The following is a 26,489-nucleotide window of genomic DNA, read 5'->3' as shown; positions in this document are numbered from 1 at the left end:
TCTCGGATTCTTCATTATTTATCTTCTTTGATCATGGCCAACCTTGCACTACGTCCTGTTCACAACCTTGTTTGACCAAATCAAATGATCACCCACGCAATATAACATCATCATTGATCTTATTGAGAAATCTCCATTCCACCATGCATTAACTATTAACCCACCAATCTACAAAACCCCCTCTTGTTGAGTTCTGGACCACTGCTCGATTAACACATAATGATAAAGGGAAAGTGTTAGCCATCACTGCAATAGTGGGAAAGAAAAAAATAGCCATCACCCTGAGGTTTTAACAATCGAACTCCAACTTGGAGATGGTAAGGGTGTGAACAAATTCTTAAAAACTGAAATAGATTTGGAACTCATTGAGCAGGGTATTATGGTCCAACAAAATATACTACTTATCAAAAGAATGAATGCTCTGCTAGTGTTAAATTACGCTTTCACACCATAATGCAATGCTTATCAGGTAAATTACGCTCATGAATGAAGTTCCTCGAACAACTGAGTATATTATGGTCCACCTCCTCACCTACGAAGTTCATTTATGCTTTCACGTTTATGGATTTAAGCCCACAAGACATTTATATTAGTTTCTTAACTTTTATAGACTATATTATAAGACTATGATATGAAAAAGGCATAAAGTTAATCCATAAGGGTGTATGGGTGGTCACGGCAAGGGGTGCGGCAACCCCCTTTGCCGAGCGGTAAACACCGCCGCCACCAACATATGCCGCGCGGGGAGGTGAGAGATCGGGGAAAGGTTGCCACTTACGGGAAGGGAAAAGGTGAACGTGTTGGGTGGGGCCCACTAGTATTCAACGAATCTCAAGTTTTGTTTTTATTTATTTATTTTTTTAAATGGTTTAGGGGGAAACCATCTCTAGGTTTTTTTGGGCAAGATGGGAGAATGAGAGGGGCAATGACATGACATATTTATGATTGGGTGGGTGGAAAGTTTGCCCATCTCACTAGACATGCACCCCTTACACCCTAACTCAAGGGCGTAGCTTAAGAGGGGCCGGGAGGGGCGCCCGACCCCCCGAACTTTTCGCTCAGTAGTGTTATATATGTAGTTTTCGTATAGAAATTTTTGGGTATATACGTTTTCGAGCCCCCAGTTCTATAGAAATTTTTGGGTATATACGTTTTCGACCCCCCGTTTTCATGGTCAAGCTTCGCCACTGCCCTAACTCATCTTGTAGAGTCTAAGACATAATAGAAAATTGTGGAGTTCATATTGGTTTTTTTACGGCTGTTTTTGGTTGAAATCGTAAACCAAACCGATAGGTACAATTTAAAATTTTCTAAACCGAGCAACCAAAAATTCTTATAAGAACCCACCACGAAACCAAACCAATGATTGGTTTAGGCAGTTTCACGGTTTAAACCAAATCGTGAACACCCCTAACTTATATTTTCCCCATTAAACTATTTGAATACCGGTTAAGATTTTGCCAAAAAAAATTACACCATTAAACTGAGCATTATATACTTCTTTAAGTTGAGTATTGACATTATTGCTTTAGTTTTTTTAATATAGAAAAGATAATACATGTTATGTAATTATCAGTGTCTATGGTCATCGCTACATCACACGAGCGCCTTTGTCTGTGTTTGTATTTGGTCCCCCTAATGAAAACCTTAATCTAGTCCCCTCGTCGTCTTCGGTCTAGCATTCCAGCTGTAACGCCCAGTTTTAGGGGCAATAAATTGTAATTAATTCAATTAAATTTGAAGTTGTGCAACGTGTGTAGTGTGTGTAATAACTAAGTGTATACGAACAAATTCAACACACACACACATTTATTTATTTATAGTTGTATATCAGTCATATACTCATATACTGTAAGGTTCATTGGAAAACATTAAAAAAGTGGTGAACCTAAGAGCACTCTTAAAAATTTAACTTAACATGTTAAAAATTAATTTTTTAAACATTCTTTTCGACGCTTCTCCTTATATATACTTGTAGAAGCATTTTTAATAGAAAAAATCAAAAACTAAAAATATTAAAAAAACAATTAAAAAAAAGGCTAAATTTTTTTTTTTAGAAAACTTATTTTTTTATTCGACTAGTTTCTCCTCCTTTTTATAAAGAAAAGCGCTAAAAAATTTTTTAAAAAAAATTGATTTTTAACATGTTAAGTTAATTCTATAAGATATAACCGTTTTTAAACATTTTTTTTATATTTTTAGTTTTTGATTTTTTTTATTAAAAATGTTTCTACTTGTATTTATAAGAAAAAGCGCCGAAAAAAATTTAGAAAAAAAATAATTTTTAACATGTTAGGTATAATTTTTAAGAGTGTTCCTCCGTTCCCCACTTTTTTAGTGTTCCTCAATGAACCCTCCCCTAGTCATGTAAACTTAAAAACATATAGATAGATAGATAATAAATGGCGGAGCTTGACCAAAAGTTCTAAGTGGGCGGAAAGTCATGGGACCCAATTTATATATTGTATAAATATTTAGGCAAAATAATTTGGAGGACAGTCCTATATAATTTTAAAATTTTCGAACGAAAAATAAAAAATTTTACACTTATAACCGAAACATTCAGATGCCCTTAAGATGCCCTTAATTTTTACAAGGACAATTCGGCCACACAAACAATTTGAAACTTGGGCCCTTGTATTTAAGATGCCCTTAATTTTTAGTGTTTAACTTCTTATAATTTCAGGTTTTGATAACAAGAATTAAGGTTTCAAGTTTTAACCATTAGGGGTATGTATGGGTCGGTTTTGGTCGGTTTTTTTACTATTATCCATAACCATAACTGTTAGTTCGGTTATGGAGTTTTGGTAACCATAATCATAACCAAACTTCGGTTATGGATAATCGGTTATGAAGTCGGTTATGGTTCGGTTTTGGTTAATTTCGGTTAAGTAACCAAGCAAGGTTTGAAATAAATAGGGTTGTGCACGATTTTAACTTAGCTTGAGCCTATTTTATAAGATAACAAAGACTAAACTTTTTGGTTAAACTACCAATTTAGAGTTCTTTTTAATAAGGTAATTCTCAAACAAAAACAATTATGGTCATAACACCTTAGTTCTTTATCAAAATAAATTACATCTATATCAAGATCATTTTGTTACTAACATACTTTTACCTTAGTAAAAAACCCTCTATATGGTTTTGTAAAACACAAATCTATTATATAAAGTTAACATCACAACTTCGGTTCGGTTTCGGTTATATTCGGTTAACCAAAGCTTCATAACCATAACCATAACCGATTGAGCGGTTATACAAAGTTTCAAAACCATAACCATTGGTTATATTGGTTATCGGTTATTAGTGGTTCGGCTATGTCGGTTATGGTTCGGTTATCGGTTATGATGATTAATTTGCTCACCCCTATTAACCATTACTAGGGCTCTAGTGGTGACCACGGGTATTTAAGTTCCACATATGGTGGGTGCGGGTGAGTTTTGCCCTCCAGGTCTCAAGTTCGAGTCTGCGTGATAGGGGTTTCTCATTGAGAGGTTTGAATCGGGGATCTATTGTGCGAGGGGGCTCTCTAGCGCGGACCCGGTTAAGACACCGTATGCTAGACCTCCCGACATTCGCGAATAATTCACACCTTTCAAAAAAAAGAAAGGTTTTTTTTTAACGGCCAATGAATACTATATAAGTCCGGCCATCTGGGCAAACCCATTGGCGAAAGGCCACCCATGCCTTACGTACGCAAACAACGCTGGTGACCAGGCCTTCTCCCAAACCAATTGATTTAGGATTCATTGGCACTTGGAAATGTTTCTAATTCAATGAAATCATGGTTGCAAAAGTCACCAGGCGTTCCCTACTCGGATTCGGGAGTACTCGGGAAGTACTCGGCTTAGGCGAAGATTACTCGGGGAGTAATTGGCCTGGGAGAACAGTACTCGTGCCTTGGCAGCCTACCTTGTAGCGAGTACTTGGGAAATACTCGGAGCTTAAGCAAGACTTTTACAACCATGAATGAAACTAAATCATGTTTTAACATGTGATTGTGTGCCTTTTCTAAAATGGTACAAAAAGAAAATGTCTTCATAATGATAGATCTTAAGAGATTTTTTTTTTTTTTACGAAAAGTGCCTTAATTTTAGAATTTGTTTTACACTCTCGAAAAGGTTTAGTCAACCTTGTATAGTTATATATTTTAGATACATAGCTTGCATAGTCAAGTTTCAGATGATCAAATACTTTCAATGGATACGTTTACAATCTATGGAACATTGCAATGTATATACTCCAGCATGTCAAAATAGAAAATAAAATACAAAACAAACAAACAAACCGGTCCGTAGGTTACCGGTTCAACAGGTTTTAAAGCTACTCCACACACAAAAAAGAAAAACAAAAAAAAAACTATAAATATTAAACTGGTGGAGGCTACTGTTATGAAAACAATGGTTACGACTTTTTTATTGTAGTTTTTCTCAACTATTTACTACTTTAAATTATCATCATTAAATAAATGCAGGGCAATATTTGTGGCCTAAATTAAATTTCATATGTGACACAATTAATTTTGGTTTGAAGTTTGATAGTTTTGTGTGGTGAGTCATGAGTGTAGGGGCTTTTGTTTTTTGGAAAATCAAAGTATTCAACTAGTTTTTTTTGTTTACTTTCAAATTTATATCTCGTTTTATTTTTTAAATCTTGTTCTACGTATATTATTTCATGATTTTATACTATATTTCTAATAAGCGGCATAGGAGCATGTCCAATGTGCCCCATTCAAACGCTTATTATAAACACCTCATGTTAATAAGTGGCATAGGAGCATGTCGAATACCTCATTCAAACGCTTATAAACTCCTCATGTTAGCTGACACCATATTTTCACTTATCCTTAGGGCTCACCGCATTCCATCAAGATGCGTTTTGGAATTTCGGACGCCAACAAAATGAAAACCTAACGGGACGAATCATCCAATTGAGCGTTTGGATTTCCAGACACCGCCTAAGTATTCACTTCCGTGAAATTCTGCATTGGAAATGCTCTTAACATTAACGGAATAATAGGCGAGACAAGAAAGTTCATGTGTCTCTTAGTCATTCGGTTATCAAATTTAATATTAACAATAATACTTTTATTTGTTTTCTTGTAATACGACTCTTAAGTTGTTACCGCTAAATTAGTTACTACACATTTAAAAAAAATCCGTCACCCTTCAGTTAAAAGTCGTGTTCCACAACTTCGTGTCACAATCGTTACCAAGTTCGATAAAGTTTGATGACATGAATACAAGATTAGCTTCTTTATTTAAAAACACTTAAATAAATCGTGTTAAACTTTCAATGCATCACTTGTTAAATAAAGCTCTAAAAGAAAAATCATAAACTCTAAATCTTAACCTTAAACAAAGTTGCCCACAATACCATTGTGACTTTTATGGCTTAAGTTGAAAAACTTTTACATTGCAAAACGTCTGATGAAAAAATGACAGATCTAAGATTTTTCGTTAGTGGAGACAAAACCAGATTGATTAAAACGGGTCAAAATGGTTTGCAAGACACATATATAATTGTGTGGAGTGTGAACTATTCTTTTGTTTTCTAGAACATAAAAGACCATTTTATTTGTTATTTGTGGTTGGCTTCCATTTGCAATTAAGCGTTAATTATGTAAAGTCAAAAGTATAGCACTATAGCTCTTACAAACCATTAACAGGTAGAAAAAAATTGGTGTTCATATTACTTCAAATATAAGTATGTTTGTGGTGCTCAAACGGGCCACGTTTAGCCTAGGGTTGGTTACCTATTCCCAGGGTCAGTACTAGAGTTTTGGGGCCAAAGCGAATTAAAAATTCGAGACTCTTTTTAGTTTTTTTTATGCTTGTAATTTTGGTTTGTATCTGACATGAAATATATTAGGAAGAATTATAAAGCATTTAACCATTATATAAATTAGATTATTTCCCTAATCAAATAATATTGGGATCTAATACATAAATCAAATCTAAGTTGTTCAAAAGAGTTTAACTAACAAACAATTACATACATTATGTGTGAAAGGAATTATCCTTATTCGTATTATTATTATTATTATTATTATTATTATTATTATTATTATTATTATTATTATTATTATTATTATTATTATTATTATTATTATTAAACACTAAAAATTGATATACCCATCACCACGAGATAATATTGTAAAAATAATACATAGTATATCTTTACGGGGAAGGATCCACTAAAAAGTGGATTTTGCCTAAGTAGCATAAGAAGGATTGTGATGATGACATGTGGTACTCCTAATAAGTAGGAATGAAGGGCATTTTGGTTCTTATAAATAGGAGTGAAAATGACATGTGTCACTCTTTTTTTTTAAAATACAACAAAAAAAAAATGTAGTACAAAAAAATCTAACACAAAAAATCTAGTAAAAAAAATATAGCACAAAAAATTTAGTACAAAAAAATATAGCACAAAAAATGTAGTACAAAAAAATAATAACACAAAAAAATCTAGTACAAAAAAATATAGTACGAAAAAATTCAGCGAAAAAAATGTAGTACAAAAAATACAGCACAAAAAAATGAGGAAAAAAAATTCAGCACAAAAAAATTAGCACAAAAATCTAACTTATAATAAAAGACTACAAATAATGCCACGTGGCATTATCTCCTTCAACCTAATAAATTTTATTTATATTAGTTTAATAAATTCCTTCTAATATTAATATTAATTAATAACCAATATATAGATATTTCTTATTTTTATCCTTATCTTTATCTTTATCTAAAATTAATAAATAAATTTAATTTTGCAATTTAGACCCTTTGTCTTTTTACTTTTAACCCAAAGTTTTTCATCTTTTGCAATTTAATACCAACTCTTTTTTATTTTCAATTTTGGTCCACCATACTTTTCATCTTTTCCAAGTTTTTCGTTTCGTTCTAAATTTTGTGAGTTAACGCACCGCAACGTGCGTGTGGGGTTCAACATTTTTACATATATTTTTCCCGTTTGACTGGCCCGTCGCGTCACATCTATTTTTCTGCGTTTGGCAAGTTCATCCAACACGCGAGTCCTGAATGAACTTAGTTATTTTTTTCTATGTTTTACGTTTCGGCTTAATTTCTCAGCTACGAGCGTGCGTGATTCAAAGATTTTACGTCTGCTTTTCGTTCGGCGTTATTTTTTTCCCATTTTTATTTATTTTGTTTTTACGAGCTTTTCCTGTGTTGGTGATCGCTGATAATGGTATAGTATTACTACTACTTAACACACTTTATGACAACCGCTGCAACGCAGGGGCTTAATATTAGTATATAGTACAAAAATTCAGCACAAAAAATGTTATATAACATAGAAATACAACACATTTTAGTGGTTTTTTTAGTCTTCATATTTTATGGGTGGAGATAAAATAGGAAGTTTATTTCGCTAGGAAGGATAGGAAGCAATCATAACCGTCCAATTGCATAATCTACGGTCTAGATCAAAATCAAATTAAAAACTGTCATTTAAACACGCTCTCCGGGGTTTCAGGGGTATTATCGTCAAATTCCCAAATAACCGCCGTTGAATATACACAGAAATCCTTCGAAAAATAGTGCATTACGTTTTACACTTCCATTGAACGATCAAACACATACAGAAATTTGAGAAAATCATACTCCATTGAAGTTCATGGCGTCGTCGAGAGATAATTTGAAGGTTTACATTCGAGTTACTCAAAAGAAATCCGTCTCTGAAAACCCTAAATCATCAAAGAAGCAAAAAACATCATCAGCAGAAGAGAACATAGATGAACAAGAAAATATTAGCCGAAAATCAACAATGAAACAACAAGGAACTAGAAAACGAAAAGAATTTCAGACAATGGTAATTTTATCTATTTTTGCTCTTTAACTGAATTCAAGTTACGTTTTATGAAGTACAGTAGACCTAATATATCATATCCGTTCCAAAAAATAGTTAATGAGTTATATCTTCCCCTATCTTAACATTTTTGTTAGTAGAGACTACATTGCGTTTTATGTTAAAACTATGATCTAAGATGCTAATGCTTCTTATGGGATTTATATATTGTGAATTAATGCGTTTTACCATAATAAAGTTGCAGAAACAAAGAGATTATTATTATGATAATTGTAATCGAATTTTAGAACATTGCGTTTTATCTTTGAATTTTAGAAACAAAGAGATACATGTGTTGTTAACTATTGCCTGTTAAATAATATGATGTAAATTATTGCGTTTTATCTTAAACTATTGAATTAATGCTTTTTATCTTTATAGTGTTACCTAATTCGATTTATCATAAATTTGTTAATTGACATTGTTAACTAATGTGTTTTATATTAATTTATCATAAAAAACAAAATGAGATTATGTAATGTTAATTTGCTGTGTTAAATAATATGATTTAAAGTATTGTGTTTTATCTAAAACCTGGGAATCACTGCTTTTTATCTTTATAGTGTTAGCTAATGCGTTTTATCATAAATTTGTTAATTGACATTGTGTCATTATTCTGTTTGAAGTTAAAAAACAAGAGGAAAAACAAAAAAAGGAGAAGAAAGAAAGTGGTGATCGAATCATCAGAAGAGACCGTTTCTGATTCCAATGATAAAAAATCTAGTCGAGCTATTGTTCTGCATACTTCCGAAGAAGAAGTAAATTCAGGTAACATAAAACGCATTTAAAAAATTTCATGAAAAAAATATATGTTTTTAACACAATTCAATGTATCAGATGATGATTTTGTTGATCCACAACCAAGAGTTAACCCGACAAAAAATCAAAAGAAGGAAAAGGCAGAATCAAAACCAAAGAGATCACTGAGGAAAGATAAAACAAAAGAACAACCAGAACAACAACCATATTACGATTACGACGGAAAAAAAATCAACATAAGATGTGCAGTCAATAATCTAAAAGATTATATTGAAAGTTTGTCAAAAGAGCAAAGGAATGCTGTTAAAGAAATAGGGTTTGAGAGCATACTAAAATTCAATCTGCATTCAGTTCCACGCAAATTCGGATATTGGCTAGTAAAAAACTTTGATGCTGAAAATGATGAGATAAATACCGGAGATGAAAAGATTAAGATCACAGCTGAATTTATCCAAAAGGTACACTAAATACCAAATGGAAAAACAGAGATTGAGGAAAAATTGAGACCAAAAGACACTGATCTTATAATTAAATTCTGGCGCGGTCAATTCAGCAAAGATATCTTGAAGAGGATGTATGCGCACAACTTGATTAGTTATTTAAAATCAAGAAATGAGCTTGGAAGATTGTTCAAACTAAATTTCTTGGTTATATTTTTTACAATCATGGCGGAGGCAATGCAAAGTAGTAATGTTAATCAAAGATTCTTGCCATCAATGAAAAGTGACAAAAAACCCAGGATTTTAATTGGTGTGAATATATTCTGACCGTTTTAAGGTGTACAAGAAGACAATGGCTTGGAAATGAGAAGCTCTTCAATGGACCTATTGCATTGTTAGCGGTATGAAATCTGATCTTTCACTATTGCTACATATTTGCTGAATGCTTGTTTAGACTGCTTGTTTATATTCTTTGTTTGTGTAAAACTATACTTTATAAAACGCAATGTATATTATAAAACACAATGATCTTTCATTTTTGTTTCTTTATATTCTTTGTTAAAACTTCTTTTCTAGTGTAAAACGTAATGTTTTTGTAAAACGCAATATATTTAAAGTTACAAAACATTAGTTTTGTAAGTTGTTTACAATGATTTATATTTTAAAACGCAACAAAATTTGAATTGATTATATTTCTAAAACCCAATGATTCATACAGATACTATATGCTTACAAAAAACAAGGATTTGACGATGCTGGAAACACTGAAGAGTTCTCTCTTGATAAAATTGACTCTACAACATTACAAGAATTTGAAGATGAATTGGAAATTGCTGCGCAAAATGAGGGGATATGTCTTGTAATGGATAAAAAGAAAAAAGTCAGAAAGAATAAACAAAAAAAAGCAAGATGAAAAGGATGAATTTTATGTTTATCCAACTGAATCCGAGAATGAAAACGAAGAAATTTTTGAAAATGAATCTGAAGAAAATGATGAAGACGATGCTGAAGAACAACCAATCACATTACTTAAAGCTGCAACAGACTGGATTGATCAAGAGAATCAAGAAAATGTTCAAAACAGCCCAATTAAAACCAATGAAACTGAGAAAACACAAACAGAAAGTGGAGGATCATGGGGGCAATTCTTCATTAAACCATCAATAGGAAATAAAGATAAAATGTGGGTAGACAGTCAAAGCCGACTGCGTAATTTCATGCTATCACAAAATCAAAGTGAAGGTCTTTCTGACATTCATTCAACAAAAAGTGGCGATGAAAATATGAAGAACATTGAAGATAAAAAATCACATGAAGAATATCTTGTGACTGTTTTGAATGATCATTTAAAAGGATTTGAAGAAATTTTCAAAAACATCCAATCATGCATAGATGAGATTGTCGAAGAATATCCAAACAGTGAAGCTCTTCATAACAAAGTAAACGAATGGGTGTCATTGATGGAAAAATTAAACCATCAAGCAAAAAAGCACACGAAAGTTAATATTGATTCAACTATGATGGAAACACCATCAAGATTTCTAAATTTGAGCCAAAATGAAGACAATGAAAATCAAATCATTTCATCTCCATTGATTATAAAACGCAATGATGATGATGATGATGATGATGCAAAACGCAATGAAGATAACACAGCTGTAGTCCAGTCCTCCAATCCAGAAAAAATCAGTAACAATGACCCTACATCTATTCTGCAAACATACATTGAAAAATCTTCAATGGAACAATCATCATTTAGCGAAGAAACTCCATCATTAATGTTGGAGATGATCAAAAAGACAGATGAAGAAGAAAAAAATCAAATCAAAAGAAAATTCAGGATAATGAGGTACCATCCTTTGATTTGAAAATTTCTCAGTTGTCTTCAAATGTTGATGAAAATGAAGTTGAAGTTGATGCTACTCCTCACGCTGCACAAACCGAAATTCAAGCGGAATCTGAAAATAGATCAATCGAAAAAGATGTTCAAATTACTGGAATACAAACAATGTTTGAAAGAATTGAAGAACAGGATTATACTGAAAAGCAAATCAGTGATCTAATTCAAAACACATCATTCCTCAACCCACAAGAAGATCCGTAGAAAACACCTGCAAAATCAGTTCATCAAGAACAACCAACAATAGATATAAGCAAAACAGAAGAAATAATCACAAGGATGGTACGACCTGATCGAGAGAAAAATGTACCAGAAGTGTTTTGTTCACCGTACTATCTACGACAAGTAGCAATGAAGGAAGCAAGAACGGCACACGAAAACAACATATCGGGATATGCTTTCCATGCAGAAGGAGAAATGATGTAAAAATTCATTTATATACACTAAAAGAAAAAAACAAAAATAAAAAAAATTATAATTTAATTATTATTATTTTTTTTTGCAGGGATACTCTTTTTGAAATTAAAGATCATGTATTTCTATATAGATATGATGTTGAAACAATGAGGCCAGGATTGGAAATCACCGGAGAAGTAATCAATTGTTGGTCATATATTTTGAATGAAGAAGAAAAAAGAAGATCAAAAGACAACAAAACTCCAAGATTTTTCTGTACTATTCGAATGCTGGTATGATATATAAAACACAATTTTTCTGTGTTCGTATAATGAAGTATTTTGAAGTTTGATTGAATGAAGTTTTATAAAACGCAATTGCAGTTTTATTTCTTTAATAAAATGCAATGCTTACTTTGTTTGAATGAAGTTTTATAAAACGCAGTTGTATTTTTTATTACCTTCATAAAACGCAGCTGTATGTTTTATAACTTCATAAAACGCAATAATATGTTAATTTGATTAATTTTATGCAGGCTTTTCCTTTGAATGATAAGGAAGAAACAAATAAAGAAAAGATGATAGAAGCATTCACAATGAACATAGAAAAAATTCTTAAAGGTGCAAAGCTAAAAAGCATAAAGGATTTTAAAATTATCCTTGTCATGATTCTCTATATACAGCATTTCTTTGTGATCTCCTTCAATCTTGAAGAGAAACAAATATTCATCATTGACAACAGTGCCAAAAAAGAAACAAATAAAGCTAAATATGGGGATGTGCCTGAAAATACAGTAAGTATTCTTACTTATGCTTTTAAAACACAAATATAAACCACCTAATCTTTTTGTTTTGTTTTTTTTTTTCTGTAGAGGAATGCTTTGGCAGCTTACCTTAAATCTGTTGGACATGAAAAAGCAGATGATATAAAGGGAATAACCCCTGTTAGAATGCAGATGAAATGGAGGACACAATATAATGGCAATGACTGTGGTATATTCACTATGCGTCATATGGAATGTTATCATGGAGAACCGGTCGAAAAATGGGATTGTGGGTTTAACGTGGAGTATGAAGAACCTGCAAGGGTAAAAACAAAAAACCAGTCAACAAGCAGACCACACAACTTGAAGATCTAAGAAGAAAGTTCATCGCGAAGATATTATTGCACGAAATCAACGAACAAAGAGATTATGTAATTGAGGACTCAAAGAAGTTTCGAGACCTCAGTGCGAAACTTAAAAAACAATCCTATGACACTAGTTTAGATAGGATTAAAGACAGGCTTTCTCTTGCTGGTTTACTTTGATTTTGAAATGCTACTTATTATAAAATGCAATGTTTTTTCATTTAGCATGTTTTTAATATAACTCATTATTTTCTTGATCTTGCTACTTACTTTGATTTAGAAATGCTACTTATTATAAAACGCAATATTTTTTTATATAACGCAATATTTTGATGATATTTTTAAAATGCACTTATTTGTTTGTTATTTTAAAACGAAATATGTATCCTTTAAAATATTTAAACATTATTTTGAAAAAAAAATTATAAAATATATATACAATTTATAAAACGCAACATTTTAATAGTATGCTATAACTCAAAATTGTCAATTTTAATTTTAATATGTTTTGAATATAAAACGCAATGTTTTTTCTAATTATTCATTTCCAAACATATAACGCAATATAATTTATAACTCAATGCAATTTTTTTTTAAATTTTTATAACACAAAAAACAAATTAAAAACATAATTACAATAAGGACAATAATAAAAATAATATATTATAATCTTCTAAAACGAAATGTTATAAAAAATAAAATAATATACAATATATGAATACTGTATGATAGAAATTGATACATTTGATTAGACCAAAAGCCTTAAAAAGCCTTTTGGATTCCTGATACCAAATACTGTGTATGATTAAACATTCAATTCAAAGAAAAAAATAAAAATTAATCATTTTTATTATTAAAACATAGTTGATTCAAATTCCTCTACCAATATATAAGAACAGAAACCCTAAACTATTTTCACATTGCTCTCATCATACACCAAAAATACACCAAATACCCAACACACACAAACCCTAAAATGGCTAATCCACAACTATCAGTTTGGTGGGTTAAAAGAGGCAATTTCGTTCTTCAATTCCTTGATGGAAAAAAATAAAATACCATTTCGTTGCTTCTGTTCTTCATAACTGCAATGAAAATGTTTTGAAAAGAATGAACGAAATAGGTATACCACCTTCTTGTTACACAAATCAAACAGCCGCACTGTTCAGAATTCTACACAAGAGATATGGTGATCCGAATCAAACTACAACTGAAGATGCCCAGGTTACATCTTAGGAGTTCATTGAGGAAACTTTCAAAGTTTTAGTGACTTGGGACGATGGTGAAGTGGAGATGTATGACCCAAAGGACATATCTACCAGTGAGGATCTAAACTTTTTGAATCAGTTATCTAAAATACCAATCATCAACAACTCTGGTAGCAAATTTGCAGAGAAGCTCCAAAACGCAGTAGTCTCACAGGTTGAACTTTGGGTTAAATCTGAAAGTGATGAGGAAATCCCTGATGGAAGCTTAGGGTTCTCATCCGATGAAGAAACAAACTTTGATCCATGAAGCTGATCATGCTTGTAATTTTTCTTTAATTTTGTGGTTTGAAAACATCATGTTTGTGGGTTTAAAAACTATCATCATCTATATAACGCAATGTTTATTATATCCAATTGCATTTCTTGTTTAATTTTATGTATGAACTGACATTGTTGTTATCATAAAACGCAATTAAAAAAACAAACTGATATTTATGAAGGATATCTCAAAACGTAGTAACAAAAAGAGATGAAACCTATACATCATAAAACGCAATGACAATTTTTTTTTACTTATTGATATCTGATTTTGACAGAATTTGTATACATAATTACATTGCATTGCTAGAACCTATAGCATTAGAAGAAACCTTATCTTTACATGTTCGACTGTTATGTCCTTTTCAACCACATACACGGCACGATTTCTGGATCTTTGATGATTTCTGAATTGCAATCTCACGATTAGACTTGATCCTTTTTTGTACACCGCATCCTTTGGTCCTTACTTTGATCGGGACACGAATCATAGAATCTGATTTTTCTATGTTCCCTCCAATATCAGCAAATCTTTCTTTGCGACTAGGAGGCGGCGCAGCAACCATAACCTCATCCGCTTTATCAATATAACTTTTAATATGATCCCTGTAACGACACAGTTCATCTAAATCACCAACCAGCCTATTAACAACATACTCATTTGCAACAACGATTTCTCTATAAACTTTATCAATTTCACTATTCCTACCAATTTCATCAAATCGAATATTGGAATGATTTGATCCCACTGAAACAACATCTCTCATCCATCTTCTATGAACATATCTTCTAGGAAACTCACTTATATCCTCATACCGTAATACGTAAAATATATGGCGGCACAATATACCAAATTGTTCAAACCGTTTGCAAGAACAACTTATACTTAAACCATATTCTTCTTTGCTGTATTGCACCTGTAAATAAGATTAAAAAGCTATATAAAATTAGTGAAATGTAATATAAAACGCAATGAATAATAAATATAATACAGATATAACCATATGATCATATAATGTTAAAACGCAATAAAACATGAAAAATAAAACGCAATAGATATTTAAACAATATAAATTTATAAAAATACCTTGAAAAAAGAAGTGCATGGCTGTCTGAAATCCTTTATTTCAAAATATTGAACATCACCCACAGTATCAACAGACTTTGACATACACTTTGTAATAGCAGCATCAATTTCAATCCGAATATCCTTAAAAATTGTTTGGGTATATATTTCTGATGCTTGTTTCTCCAATACAAAGTCACTCCAGGGTTTACACTCAATATACCTTGTATCATGATCATTCCTCCTATGCTCATGCCTTTGAATATCCATTGCAGTCTCAAAATGAGTGAAAAATTCAACAAGTGTACATCTTGGATTGCAAATCTGACTAAAGAAGTAATTCTCGCTTTCACATCTTGACGTAGTACGCATAAGCCCAGCCAAATCCTCTCCATGGTAATAAGCAGGAATCCAATCAAATCGAAGATCGTACATGTCTTTTAACCACTCATGATTTTCCAATCCAAAAGTAGACATTATTGAATGCCACTCAGTTTCAAAATCTTCTGGAATAATAGTATCATTCCAAACAACATGAGTCATTCTTGTATTAAAATCAGTGTTTGCTGACAAAACAGGACCAACCTGAATAAAAAGTTATAAAATCATTAAACATAAGACGCAATAATTTAAAAACCAATATATTGAAAATGATAAACATAATGCGTTGACTGTAAAACGCAATTGTTTTGTAATTCTATTGATAAAAATGTTAGAGGATCTTATTGTATAATACATAAAACGCAATAATAAAATAATTATAAAATTGCAGTTTGTTATATCATAAAACGCAGTTAATACCTTTGTCTTCAATTTCTCCCGTATATGCCACATACATAACCTATGCCTACTTCTTGGAAGTACATCCTTAATAGCTCTCTTCATTGCAGCATCTTGATCAGTAACAACAACTTTAGGCTCACTTCCAAAAGCATTAACAAAGCATCTTAAAAGCCATCTATACGAATCTGCAGTCTCTGAACCAAGTAATGCACCACCAAAGGTGACATTCCTAAAATGATTATCAATACCAGTAAATGGTACAAAAACCAAATCATACCTGAATAAAAAACAAATTAAAAAAGCATTAGAAAAATTAGAAAAGGATATATAACGCAATAGAATATATAACGCAATAAATCAAAAAAACTTACTTGTTTGATTTATAAGTAGCATCAAAACCAAATATGTCACCAAACACTGTATAATTTTTTGTTGATTGCTCATCAGCCCAGAAAAGCCCTTTCAATTTTCTATCTTCACCAATAACATAATCACATGTGAAACCAGGACAACATTCTTTCTTCCTAATAAGACGCCTAACTACCATTTCTGCATCATACTCTCCGATGTAAAGATTCAAATCCCTTCTATAATTCTTACAATCAACTTTACTAGCTCCAACTTCACCAAAACCACCATACATTGTTTTCATAATATTGAATGCTTTAACAGGTCCAATATTGATTGCAGACAATCCAGATATAAAACTTTCTTTCACATAATCGATACTTCTGGCAGCCGGCAAGAAATGAATATCTTCATCTTCAACAAAGATATGATTATGTTCTTCTTCAAAGTAGTAGATTTTAAACATATTATTGTTCTCTAATATTAGTTTCACATGAGCATTGCATCCAACTCTTTTTGAACCTCTATTACGTCTAACAATCTTTTTACTATTCTCAACTGAACCAGAATCTATTTCTTTGCTAACATGAAATCCTTCTTTTGAACAGACAATATATCTTATTTTTACTAAACCACCAACATTTTTCCAAGAGGTATTTTTTCTTGCAGAAAAACCTGCAGCAAGTGCATATCTCTGATAAAATGCAAATGCCTCATCAAATGACTTAAAAAGCATTCCAACAGCAGGTGTAATAGATCCACTGACTTTGGGTTTGAAAAACTTTCTTCTACTGTTTATGCATACACGTTCCTCCCACTTGGAAATGTTATCTGAAACAATTAAAAAGACTATAAAACGCAATACCTCTAACAGAATAATGTTTTTATTGATAAAACTAAAAATATGTTAATAAAAATTTAAAAAATACAAAACTTTAAAGTTTATAAAAGCATAAAAAGCAATACATTCAGTAAAACGCATCATGTGATCTGAAACACTTTACAAAAAATCATAAAACACAATACAACCTATATAATAATGTGTTTACTGTTAAATCTCAAAATATGTTAATAATAATTTAGAAATACAGACCTTTAAAGTTTGTATATGAACTATTATCAAATAAATAATAAAACGCAATACATTCAGTAAAACGCATCCAATGATGAATAAACAAAAATTGTACAACAATAACAGTTATAGCTTTATATAGCTTTATATTACATAAATCTTAAACTACAAGTTTGTATGCATATAATTTAATTAATATCATAAAACGCAACTCTTAACTAAAACACAATAAAATGATGAAGAAACAAAACAAACAAATTATGTTAAATTATACAACAATAACAATTAAACTTATGAAATATAAAATATTAATTACAGAAACACGAATTATAAAACGTAAAACAATGAAATTTGGACAAAAATAACAAAAATTAACTCAAAATTGAAGCTAAACATACCAGCAGAGTCTGACGAAGACATTGAAGTTATCGAATTGACAAACGAAAGAAGATTAATGTTTGAAAAGAGGTGAATTTGCGATCGATGGCGATTTAGGTTTATGGAATCTTCAATTCTGTTATGAGAGTGATGAACTATGAAAAGAAGTAACAGAATCTATAAATTAGAACGAAGATATGATAATGTAAAAAGACGAAACAGCCCCCGCATCCAAAAATTTAAAAAAAAGATGATGAACGGCTGAGATTGCTTCCTATCCTTCCTAGCGAAAATTAACTTCCTATTTGATCTTTACCCCATATTTTATATAGCATTATGGTACTCAAATTAAAGATAAAAAAACGCTCGATTTTATGGTGAAATTTTTATGAAAAAATAATGTCGTATGAAAAAGTTATGAACGTTTAAAAAATGGGGGTGGAATATGCATGTGTCTTGCATGTGGAGAGAGAAAGTCAATAAATATGATTTTCCCAAGATACCCTTACACTCCTCCTTTCTGCTACACTTTCATCTTAACCATTGATTTGAAAAATAAATGGTTAAGATTCATTCTCATCCTACTTAGGCAAAATAAACTTTTTGTTTCATCTTAACTTTATCTTTAATATATTAACACGGATATAGTATTTATATCACTGGAAAAACTTGCAAATCAAGCCCTATGTATATCTTTAATTAGTAAAGAATTATATAGTAAAATTAATTATTGATTCAAATGATTATCAACACAACAATAAATTCTTCATACATAGAGTAAAGAACTATATGTTTAACTCGATTTATATGTAATTTGTTGAATGGGATATATTTTTATATAGTAATGTTTGTGTATCAATTAATTTTTACCCTAAATAATTTGTTAAATTTGCTAATGTTATAAAATAATCATTAGAATAAAGACCTCATATAATAATACAACTAAGTATTATAATTTTCATTTATACTATACCACCTATGCACAAATTTTATTAACAAAATCGATTGAATTTATAACACTGACAATTTCAAAAATGGGTTGCGGCACAGCTCGTTGCCCGTTTACCTGCCACTTGTTTGTAATTTGTTACTTTGGCATTTTAATGAAAATTTCAATTTATGAACTAATATATATATATATATATAATATTGACTTAACCAGATCAATTTCCTTAATATGTCTTGTTAAACATACGCATATATAATACTGATTTAACCACTGGACGTGATACCAAGGTTTTTTTTTAAATAAGACCTGAACCTCTTATAACTGGTTATCTTTGTAGAGTTAAGTTTCTGTGAAAATAAAATAAACATACGAAACGTACGAATTAAAAGAAAGTCAAAAAAAGTGGCGGTGGCATTTTGGTAATTATCAGCAATTTCAAAATTACTCTAGTAGAGTAATTTTGAGCTTATGTAGAGTAATTTTGTAAAAGTTCATGTAGAGTAATTTTGGTCGTGTAGGGTAATTATCAAAATTGTAGGGTAATTATCAAAATTACACTAACCCCCCCCACCCCAACCCCCAAAAACCTAAACCACACCCCCACCCCCCAAAAACCTAAACCACCCCCACCCCCCCCCCCCAACTAAAAACTAAACCATAAAGCTAAACCCCGTAACTAAATGCTAACAAAATTACTCTACAAGACATTTTCCAAAATTAGTCTACAGAAGTCAAAATTACTCTACTAGAGTAATTTGATTATTACCCTACATTTCCCAAAATTACTCTACAGATGCTCAATGTTTCGTTTCCCTGTTCTTCCTACAGATGCTCAATGTTTCAGGTCCCTGTGATATATTTCGGGTATCACACAATGTTTCGGGTCCATGTTCTTCCTGTGCCATATTTCGGGTACATGTGTTTCGAGTCAGATATTTCGGGTCTTTCACCATATTTCGGGTACATGTGTTTCAAAATTACTCTACAGATGCTCAAAATTACTCTACAGATGCTCAAAATTACTCTATTAGAGTAATTTTGAAGTTGCTGATAATTACCAGATTGCCACCGCCACTTTTTGCTTTTTCCCCAGTAATTTGAAGTTGCTGATAATTACCAAAATGACACCGCCACTTTTTGCTTTTTCCCTCAATTCGTACGTTAATTTTGTTTTTATTTGATCCTTTACCTATTGTATTGCAGCTCGGGAAAGGTTAGATCTGACCCGACTCCGACAATAGATGTAGCAACAGAAGAATGTGGGTTCCTAGTCTGGGTTGACTTTAACATCTTTTCCAATACAAGTTAATTAAATATATAGAAGATCCCTATAGGTTCAATCATGAGTTAAAAACTAACCCGTCCTATTAGGCTATGTGTTAGTGTCTCATAACTTTTTACTGTCACCTTAGTTACGTAGTCATAAGCTTTTAATCAATTTTTCACCTTTACAATGTAATAGTTCCACAAGTTTTCACAACATTATTCTTTAACATAATATTTAAATCTAATAAATATAAAAAATACGAAAAAAAAAATGTTTGCTTGGTTGAAAAAGAGAGATCCACCACCATCTTCTTCCTCATGTCGTGAGCCTACCAACGTCCACCACTTTTTAACCTGGTTTCACGCTCTAATGAGCGGTGTTTAATGCCATTAACTCCCCAAAAGTTCCCCATCACCTTGGTCGTAAACCCATGACTAGTGGTCTGTTTTGTTCAAGACGGGTTTAGTTACCTGCTATCCTTATTTAATTTGTCAGGCTAATTGGAATGAAACTATTCGAGATTATTATTAACTGTAAAAAAATGAGAAAGCGACGGGACAACATTGTCGTTTGTTTGTGTCGTTAAAAATTGCTTGGCTTCTAGACGATAATGCAACCGATGACGTAGGCAATCAAATCAATTAGTCCTTCTATGAAAAAGAACAATGTGTTGTGAAACAACGACCTACTAGCCTAATAGCAAACAATAAGAGAAATAGATGTAGGGAGAAAGAGACTGATATTTCATTGATAGGTATGATTTACAATGAGATACAATATTGGCATATATAGGTGTACAAAACTTGGAGAGAAAGCTAATCTATTTTTGGTGTTGATAACCACATTAATAATAAATATATTCATAACACTCCCCCTTGGTTATCAACATAATACGCTTGATGCTACCTCGTTAAAAACCTTGCTAGGAAAACCCGGTGGGACAAAACCATAGCTAAGGGAAAAAGAGTGCAGCGTGTAATGCGCATTAGTCCCCCTGATACTTCTAGATCAGGTATGTTGTCTCATTAAAAACCTTACTAAGAAAACCCAATGGGACAAAACTTAGTCAAGGGAAAAAGAGTGCAACTTAAATAAGTCTCCCCCTCATTTTAACATGTATCCTTTAAGTGACGTGTGTCCATCTTCCTTGAAAGTTGATCAAAGCTTTTGTAGTCAATGATTTGTCGCTCGATCCCTTAATGTGCAATCCTTTATGTTGAGTAATGTTGTATAATCTTCTAACAAGACTTTAGGTGCCTCCTTCCATAAAAAATATCATATGTCTAGGACTATGTTTAGTTACATTCTTGCATCTACAAGACTAACCAAACTTGTTTTGATGGGTTAGTAAAATATAATCAAATATCGTTTATACCTGAAATATTTCCTTGAACTCATTCCAATGTCTCTTCGCTTGACAAAGGTTATATCATGACAATAAGCTCAAGTGAAAGATATTTTAACCATACATAGCTAGCAAAACATTTTAGCGCATACATGCATTTAATGATGGTACTTCTAGAATAAGAATCTCTACTTTGGTAGGAGATGATAATAGGCATTTCTTATAACAAATGACTTAACAATCTTTAACATACTTTAAGGTTCAACTATGTCCATATTAAAATATCCCAACATCATCTTCTAGATGTACTTGAGGGATTGATAAAATATAATTACATATATACTCGAACTACAGTTCGAGTAATAATTAGATCGTGCCAAGGTCATTAAAAAAAGTCTCCCTCTAAAAGCTCGACAGTTTCTCTCGATGATACCTAAACATCATCACTGTAAATTGCGATTATAGTGAACTTTTAAAAGTAGAATGCTGATAAAACATGGCTAATTTAATCAAATTTATATCCATTTTTATGCGAATATCTCGAGTTGTACAACACCCGACTCGACTATTTTAGTCCATACGTATTTTGTCAACTTCATATAGTATGTTCTTGAGGGTTTGACATCAATGCTTCTAGCATTATCAATCAATGAGGGAATTTGTTCCATCTATATCATATGCAAAAATGTCATGAACACTTGCTTTTATCTCCGAAATCCATATTGTACCATGCGTGTACACTATTTATTGAGATATCACAATCACCGGGTACAAGTTTTCTATGTATGTTTCTTGGTGCACAAGTAGTACATCGTTAAGATGTTTCAATTAACCTTTTAAGCACTCAGTTGCTTTAGAAACTCATCAGGAGTTCCAATTATATCCAACATGTAAAATAATCATAACCTGTTCAAATTCGAATATGTATAAATGATCACATTGTTCTCGAGAACTTACTTTACATGGCTTACATAATTTAATCCTTCAGGACTTTCATGTACACTTTCAATATCAAGTGATACATAACATTCATAAGACGCATATCAATTCTCTCTCTATATTACCAGACGGATAAAATATTGGAAAGTCATTGCATCCACCACTAAAGATGTGTCTCTTTATAACCAATCATGGGTTTTTGCGAAAATCCTTGTGCCACCAATTTTTCCTTATCTCATTTAATTTGATTTTCACATGATTCGCATAAAAGACCCATTTATATTCAACATACTTTACAAATTCAGTTGTATGGACTATTGGTCCAAAATCTTTCCATTTCATTAGAGAATTCAACTCTGCCTCATTTGCGTCTTTTCGTTTTGGCCAATTATTTCTTTGTATTTGTTCATAGGCAGATCTTAAATCTTGATCCTCATCATTTCATCATTACAAGCGCTATATTATATACAAAAGTATAACGACGTCGATTTTATTTCGATTCCATACATATCTTAGACATGATACAACTTATCGAGATCTCTTTAGTTTCAGGTACCTGAGGTTATTTTTAAACCATCATGTCTACCGTCTCTTCAGGAGACCTTTTTAATATAACCCTGACTTGACCATCTTAATTAGTTGCTCCAACTTTTGAGGAATTTTATTATTGGAATCGACTAGTCTACCACGCTTCAGACGTGCAATAGACTCATTACAAACATGTGGTTGACCTTCTAGGACACTTATCTTAATTGGAGCATTAGCAGTTGGTATATATGCATAATCACCTTTTTTAAGGTCAGTGAATGCGTCTGGTAATAGATTCTCTAATCTTTGTATATGAGTTATTCTTTGAACTTCTGGTTCACACTTTTAGTTTTTGAGGATCAATGATAATTCATACCAACTTGTTTATTTTCCAACTGTTTTTTATCTCCCCCTGATATTGGGAATGTTAATCCATTGAGATGGATATCAATTAATCTATCATATATTCCCAACCACTTTTTTAAGGTCCCATCATTATGCGTAGTGGTGGATCAATTTCAATATATGTCACACAACCAAATCTTTGATGGGACATCTTTGGTTCCTGAACAAAAACCAACGATACAGGGAGAAAGTATTATGACTTGTTGGCTTGATGTGAATTAACGTTGCATGTAAAATAACATGTCCATAACATATAATCATCGACGTTTAGCGATCTTCTCAACAAAACATGTATTCCAATGATGATCAATAACTTGGGAATCCAATTCACTATTTCAACCGAAATAAATATGTCAATATGGAATAATATGCTTGTTTGATCACATTAGCTAAGACATAATCACACAAACTTTAGGTTGTGGATTTGATAACCATTTAGACGATGCATCGATTTTTAAAACACTAAATTGTATCATGTTGAGATATGCATATCCTTTATTCACTTTCAGAATATTTAGGGATTCTCACCCTACTATGGTTGGTAAATAATGAATTTCCCTTGAGAGAAAATGTTGCATTCTAATTATCAACTTGAAGAATCTTCTAGTTCTTCAAGACGTTTCACATCATCATTGACTCGGTGTGGTCTAACCGGTCATGCCAACTAATTAAATAATTATGATCCATAAACTTCTGGTTTATGATCGTATGTGTATTACTTGCTCATATGTAATACAAAACGTATGATACGAGAGAATATATTATAACTTTAGAGTTCAAACCGTCACATTATGCAATCACTCCTTAGTTTGCCACTTTTGTGGCTCATTATTCTTAGTTTGCCACTTTTGGTGGTTCACCTCATTACTAAAATAATCATTATTACGAATTTCTCAATTATGTCCATGATCACAACATTTTAATGATCATTATATAATCAAATCACTTCAGGGAATGGAATAACCGAACAAGCTTCATAGTTTTCCATTATTTACTTGGTCACACGAATATAAAATCATTTCAATCTTTTCATACGCTCTTAATGATATTGCTACTTCAAGAGCATATCTCATGTGTGATAAATGGAAATTTTTATCCGGTTTTTCAACATAAATAATATTCTCTTTACATAACATCAATTGAGAAGTAATAACACATACGAGTCATAAAATTTATCGGTCTAAAATCTTATGACCTTTTATAACTTGATAATGAGATTTGAAGAGTATGACACTTCATGTATCATATCTAAGCATACTTATACACTTTTATGAAGTGGTAACAAATCATAACTTTAGTTTAAATGTTCTATTCAATATTGTCTACATACAAAAAATGATAGCCTACAACCATAATATCAAACTATACCGTAAACAATATTATAACATGTCAACATAAGAGTTATATTCATTACTTTAGTGTCATTAGTAAAATTGTAGTAATGATAATCTTGGAATAAGCACATTAGACATGATTAATTTAATCTTTCGTATCCATAATAAGAGTACTTTATTACGAAGTATATGAATACTTATCATCACAAATATCTAGAATTTAAAAGCTTTTAGAACTTATCACAACAACACTTCAAAATATGTGGATATTCCCTATCTGTTTTCTTATCATATTTAAAAACAATTCCTTTCAAAAGTTTTGATTAAATATATGAATTGTTTTTACTCATAATTGGAATAGAACATATATAACCTCTAACAATTCACACCCTAAATTAGAAAACGAAAATTGTAGAACAATTAAGTTACCTGATGAAAGAAAACTCAAAACCCAACAAAAAAATGGGTAAGACCATCTGTTAGGGACGTAAACATGTATGAGATTAGTTCGTGTGTTATGTGAATCAAATTATCTAGAACTAACTAATCTAAATATATATCATATAAAATTAATATAAAGCACATGTTTATAGCAAACTACACAGAAGTAACTACTTTTTCGATAACGTTATGCATTGTAAAACCCAAATTAAAAACTATTGATAGGAAATAAAAGAACTAAAACGTATTGGGATCTCCTCTAAAGTTATAACATATGATTACCCAATATAATGTCATTTAAAAGAAATAATGGATCTCAGAACAACAAAAGAGATCAATGGTGAAAACTCTTACTAAATAGATCAAATAAAAAAAAATTAACTCCTTGCGAAATTTTCCGCCATAATAATTTATGTGTAATATTGTTTCTATAATTAAAATAACTTAAATAACAATTAATTTATTTCCAAGTGTGTTCCATAACTAGAAGTTGAAAGAACATATTCAGCAGAAAATCATAATATGCATATAACAATTAAATATAAGAAAAAAAAAATATGATTTCTAAAACTGTGTACATGTGTATTTAGCATACATCCGAATTTTTAAGTGAATAAAAATAAGTAGGCAAAAGTGTATATAAAGAATCAGATCTTGATTTTAAGAGTTTTAAAATATTACTTGATAATTGAAGAATCAAAATCACATAGATAACAATCTCGTAATTCATAGTCAAATACCTAACGTATATAATTTAACTTGTTTATCTCTAACACAACATAAAACTGTATTAATTGAAACATGGTTTATATTTGAAATAATAAAGAATGATAATAAGTTAAATAAACAAAATCTACTTACCTTGTGATGGTGATGATACCATCAAATTCCAAAAGCAATTCGTGCTGATAACGTGTTGTGAAACAACGACCTACTAGCCTAATAGCAAACAATAAGAGAAATAGATGTAGGGAGAAAGAGACTGATATTTCATTGATAGGTATGGTTTACAATGAGATACAATATTGGCATATATAGGTGTACAAAACTTTAAGAGAAAGCTAATCTATTTTTGGTGTTGATAACCACATTAATAATAAATATATTCATAACACAATGAACATTTAACATTACAAGAATACATATTTATATTCCTTTTGTCATAAAATTGAACTTTTTTAATCAATAATACAAAAAACATAATAAAAAATAAGAAATAATATTTTTTTAGTTTTTTTAACTTTTCTATAAAGTTTATTGAAAACGAAGTCCTTAAAAAAGTGTATTCTTTATAAAACAATACGGCTTGAAAGGTTTTTTTCTATAGTTTTTCTCATATTATTAACTTTTATTTTAATTACCCATAAATTTTACTTAGTTGATAAAAACTTGGGTTAGGCCAGGTTGCGAATGTGTAAACATCTGGACTAGGTTGTGTTGTGTAGGTGAAAAATAGATGAATTAGTTTTTTTTATTAAAAGGTTAAGTCGGGTTAGATTGTGAATGTGGATGGACTAAATTTGCGGCAAATAAAACCTTATGACAAAAGTTATATAGTTAAATCTGGTTATAAAAAACAATTGTGAGCGTCAAAACTGGCCACAAGGTGACATGAC

At 31.2% G+C, this 26,489-nt stretch overlaps 1 protein-coding gene across 1 annotated transcript in view; it reads right to left on the bottom strand.

The window, feature by feature from the left end:
• Positions 1-14,383: 14,383 nt before the first annotated feature.
• The window catches only part of LOC110943464 (protein FAR1-RELATED SEQUENCE 5-like), a 35,784-nt gene continuing 23,678 nt past the window's right edge, over positions 14,384-26,489 (bottom strand). The window contains exons 2-5 of the mRNA XM_022185213.1: positions 16,239-17,046; positions 15,886-16,144; positions 15,106-15,669; positions 14,384-14,935 (exon numbers count right to left, since the gene is read on the bottom strand). Of these exons, the coding sequence (XP_022040905.1) occupies positions 14,384-14,935; positions 15,106-15,669; positions 15,886-16,144; positions 16,239-17,046 (2,183 nt within the window). The remainder of the gene's footprint in view (positions 14,936-15,105; positions 15,670-15,885; positions 16,145-16,238; positions 17,047-26,489) is intronic.

The sequence above is a fragment of the Helianthus annuus genome, chromosome 5 (genome assembly GCF_002127325.2).
Source record: "Helianthus annuus cultivar XRQ/B chromosome 5, HanXRQr2.0-SUNRISE, whole genome shotgun sequence".
Taxonomy (NCBI): domain Eukaryota; kingdom Viridiplantae; phylum Streptophyta; class Magnoliopsida; order Asterales; family Asteraceae; genus Helianthus; species Helianthus annuus.
This window is presented reverse-complemented; position numbering and strand designations above follow the sequence as displayed.